The sequence below is a fragment of the Teleopsis dalmanni genome, chromosome X (assembly GCF_002237135.1).
Source record: "Teleopsis dalmanni isolate 2A chromosome X, ASM223713v2, whole genome shotgun sequence".
NCBI lineage: Eukaryota > Metazoa > Arthropoda > Insecta > Diptera > Diopsidae > Teleopsis > Teleopsis dalmanni.
In genome coordinates this window covers 82,528,858-82,533,366 of record NC_051848.1, presented here as the reverse complement: position 1 = coordinate 82,533,366, position 4,509 = coordinate 82,528,858, and the positions used below count along the sequence as shown (strand labels likewise).

Here is a 4,509-nt window from a genome sequence, read left to right as displayed (position 1 = left end):
GCCCTCGAGTAGTCTGCACTACGGCGCTCCTGGTCTGCCCGTCCCGTGCTTTAATGGCACTAATTACAATTCCTTTCGGCCATGTGTAGCGAGGAGAATTTGGGTCAACAATAATGACGACATCACCTGCTTCGATGGGTTTTATCTTACCAAACCATTTCGTCCGTCTTGTCATCGTTGGAAGCACCTCTTGTATCCATTTTTTCCAGAACCGATCGGCAAGGTATTGCGAATGCCTCCAGGAGGATTTCACGTGCTCGTCGTTAGTATCGAACTTCCCCGGCGGCTTGTTCCCGGAAGATGACCCCAACAAGAAATGATTCGGAGTTAACGCTTCTTCGCTTGCTGTTTCAATCGACAAATAAGTGAGCGGTCTGCTATTTACGATTGATTCTACCTCGCAGAACAGGTTATGCATCTTTTCATCATTAATTTTTGCTTGCGGGCTTATTATTGCTCCTCACACTGTTTTTATGGATCGCACCATCCGCTCCCACGTTCCACCCATGTGCGGCGCAGCTGGTGGAAGAAAAACCCATTGTGTTTCCGGACTTGTAAATTCAGCTTGCAATTCATTGAAGTCCACGTTTCTTATTGATTCTCGTAACTCCTTTTCAGCTGCTGTTAAGTTTGTTCCATTGTCACTATAGATGACATTCGGCACTCCTCTTCGGGCTATGAAATTTCGTATCACTATACAACACGAGCTGGCTGACAGGCTATAAGCTATCTCCAAATGCACTGCTCGACACGTAAGGCATGTAAAAACGACGCCATAGCGCTTCTCTGAGCGCCTTCCTACTGTTACAGTATACGGGCCAAAATAATCTATTCCAACATCTGAGAATGGTCGGGAGTATGCTGATAGTCGTGCTTCTGGTAACACACTCATCTCCGGCGGCTTTGGACTCGCATCGCGAACCTTGCAATGTTGACAATTATTTCTTACCTGCTTTAACAGTCTACGCAGTCCCGGAATGTGGTATTTCTGAAAGATTTCGTTAACCACCGTTTCATGATTTAGATGTTTCCATTTTCGATGATACCAGTCTACGATCAACTTAGTTATGTAGTTTTTCCTTGATAGTATAATTGGGAATTTGATTGAATCATCGATGCATACGGCTTTATCTAATCTACCTTTTAATCTTAAAACATTCTGTGCATCTATGAATGGTGAAAGTTTTCGCAAAGGGCTAATTTTAGAAAGAGTAATATTAGCGTCTCTACTTAATGCGGTCATTTCTTTCTTGTAATCCTGTAACTGGGCTGTTTGGTACAAGAAATTTTCACTCCATTTCAGTTCCTCAACTGACAAGCATTGGTTTACAGATTTCTTCTTTTTCATTTCATTAGTTGATAGTAAAAACATAAATCTTTTCACATAGGCCATGCATCGAACTAAACGTTCCCACTTTGAAAATCGGTAGACATCTATGAGAGGTTCCTCCTCTGCTACATGAGCCACCAACAATCGTTGCTTTCTGATTTCAGAATCTTCGTTATATTTCTGTACGCCAACATTATTTGGCCAACAAGTTTCTGCTTCATACAGGAACTTCGGTCCCTTATACCAAGGGTTTTTCCAAGTAAAGTCTGGATTACTAGTTTGTTTTGTAGCCAAGTCCGCAACATTTAATTTAGTAGGAATGTACCGCCATTGTTCTGCTTCGGACAACTCCTGGATTTCTGCTATACGGAACATTACAAATTGTTTGTAATCTCGTGGGTCAGATTTTATCCACGATAGAACAGCCTTTGAATCGCTCCAATACGTTATACTGGTCACTTTCAAGTCTATTGCCCTTTTTATGTTGTTTCCTAAGCGTGCTCCCAATTCCGCCGCGAGTAGTTCCAGTCTTGGAATTGATATTGGTCGTAATGGTGCAACTTTTGCTTTAGAACATATCAAGGAAACATCTATGTTGTTGCGATTCTTCGCTCTTAGGTACACCACCGCTGCATATGCAACCTCACTTGCGTCCACAAAGACATGCGATTCAATGGAGTCTGCATCCTTATTAACCGTAGCGAAGTAACATCTCGGTATCTTCACATTTTTCACACCGCCAAGCAGCGACAGCCATTTGTTCCACTCATCAACTAGCTCATTAGGAATAGCGTCATCCCAGCTAACTCCACTTCGCCAAACTTTTTGAAACAAAATTTTTACGTCAATAATGTAAAAGGTAAGCATCCCTAAAGGGTCGAATATTGACATCATCAATCGTAGCAACTCTCTCTTCGTAGGTAATCTATATCCACTTAGAACATCCTCAGTGGCTTTGGTAAACTTCAGATCAAATGTGAGCATATCAGTGTCGGTTTGCCAATGGATTCCCAATACCTTCTCTGCCTCAAATGTATGGTCTATACGCCTTCCAGCCGAGCAAAATTGAAATTCCTGGCCTTGGTTACCTATAGCTTTCAGCACTGCGTTAGAATTTGAAACCCAATTGCGAATATGGAAATTTGCTTTCTTATGAATATTTCTAACCTCATTGACTAGATTAATCGCTTCCTCCACTGTGTCGACGCTATCCAGCATGTCATCTACATAATGCCTTTGTAAAATACATTTCACTGCTCGCGGAAACTCGGTTTCGTATTCGCGTGCATTACTATTTTTTACCAGTTGTGCCAACGATGGTGAACATGTTGCCCCAAAACTCATAACTTGTAGCAAATAAACGTCTGGTGGTCTGCTATCGTCACAATTTCTCCACAGGAAGCGTTGTGAATGTTGATCTTCTTCTTTCACGAGTACTCGATGAAACATCTCTTTAATGTCGCCACTTATACCAATTTTTCCGATTCTGAAATTAACAAGAACATCTACCAACGAAGTGAGCAGATCTGGACCTTTCTCCAAACACGCGTTTAACGAGACTCCGTCATATTGTGCAGCTGCATCCCACACTAGTCTTTGCTTTTGTGGTTTATTCGGATTACTGACTGTAAACATCGGTAAGTACCATTTACGTGGATAATACCCCTCGGCTTCGTTAGGTTTCAGCTGGCGTATATAACCTTTCGCCTTCATGTCATCGATGTGATCACATACCCAGCTTTGCAATGTTACATTGGATTGCAGCTTGCGCTCAAAGCACTGAAGTCTACGCAGCGCCATTAAGTAATTATCCGGCATAGTAATGTTATTTGATTTCCAAAGCAATCTTGCTACAAAGTATTCACCATTTCGACTTATTTTTGATTGCATACTTTTTTGTTGTTCCAACTCCATATTTTCTAGTTTTTTCTTACTTTCAATAACGTTTTCATTACTGACAAAATCTTTCACTAAACGCTGCAAACTTAGATCATCATCGCATTCACAGATGTGTAAATTTAACGTTTCCCTAATAGTATTAGGTTCGTGCTTAATTATTCCATATATGGTCCACCCGAGTCGAGTTTTCGTTGCAGCTGGCTCATTCTTGCCTCCCTCTCTGAACTTCATTGGCATAGCTACCTCTTTATTGCTTAGGCCGATTATCATTCGAGGCCTAACGTTTTGATACGATTCTACTGGTAGTCCCTTTAAATGTTTATACTTATCGGTAAGTTCTGTCATATTTAAAGATTGCTCGGGTAGCTCCAGCTTAGCTACTGAACGCACATTGCACAACGAATACCTTTTACCTTCGCGTATTTTGGAGACTTGCAGGTTGACCAGCTCAGAATCAGGTTCCTTGCGTACCGTACCATCTGTCCATCGTAAACAAAGATCTTTCGTTTCACCTTTAATCCGCAGTTGTCTTAATACGTCTTTTTCTATTAACGTTGGACCAGATCCGTCATCCAGAAAGGCATAAATGTTGCAGGTAACACCATTTCCATATATTGTAACTGGAACAATTCTGTACAGCGCTTGTGAAGTTAGTTGATGATGAACCGCCAACGTTTCATTTGCCCCACTTGCAGTTGAACTTGTTTGTTTATGTAGCAATGGGTGATGTTTCATGTTGCAATTGTGTATACCGCACTCTCGGGTCCTCTTGCACGTTCGAAAATCATGCTGCAGTAGACATCTTCCACATAGTTTCATTTCACGCACTACGTTTCACCTCGCGTCTGTTTTTAGTGTTCTAAACTTTGCACACCTTTTTAACGCATGTGCCTCCTTGCAATAAAAGCATGCTAGAATTTTGTGCTTATCGCCTACTGCACCCTGAGGTTCTTCTTCGTGAAAATTAATGCGTTGCGCTTTGCGCCTTTCATTATCTACACTGGCTCCAGCACTAAAAGCGGGCGATATATTACTTGCTGCTTCTGCTAGTTCATATATCCAGTTGCCGAATGTTTTAAGTGTTACATTGATATTACGCGATGCAACAGCCCACTGCAATCGCATTTGCGGTGGTAGTTTTTCTACAAGCTCTTGGATAAGCAACGGGTTCACTAAGTGTGAATGTAACTCTGAAGCCTCCATAGTTGCGATCAAATTTTTTACCTCTAAGGCGAACGTAACAATTGTGTCCAATTTATTTATATTAATGTACACTGCTC

At 41.5% G+C, this 4,509-nt stretch overlaps 1 protein-coding gene across 1 annotated transcript; it reads right to left on the bottom strand.

Annotated features, from left to right (window-relative positions):
- Positions 1-460: 460 nt before the first annotated feature.
- LOC119688611 lies at positions 461-3,964 on the bottom strand. The gene is made up of 3 exons (XM_038103284.1): positions 3,265-3,964; positions 1,403-3,180; positions 461-1,336 (listed from the first exon to the last, which is right to left on the bottom strand). The coding sequence occupies exons 1-3, from the start codon at positions 3,962-3,964 to the stop codon at positions 461-463; spliced, it is 3,354 nt and encodes a 1,117-aa protein (XP_037959212.1).
- Positions 3,965-4,509: the final 545 nt, after the last annotated feature.

What these genes read in the sequence shown, in the direction of transcription:
- LOC119688611 (XM_038103284.1), bottom strand. Translation starts at nt 3,964, where the DNA reads ATGAAACATCACCCATTGCTACATAAACAAACAAGTTCAACTGCAAGT. An exon ending in TAATGAAAACGTTATTGAAA is followed by an intron (nt 3,181 to 3,264) that starts GTAAGAAAAAAC and finishes AATACTTTGTAG; the next exon opens with CAAGATTGCTTTGGAAATCA. An exon ending in TTTCAAAGTGGGAACGTTTA is followed by an intron (nt 1,337 to 1,402) that starts GTTCGATGCATG and finishes ATGAAAAAGAAG; the next exon opens with AAATCTGTAAACCAATGCTT.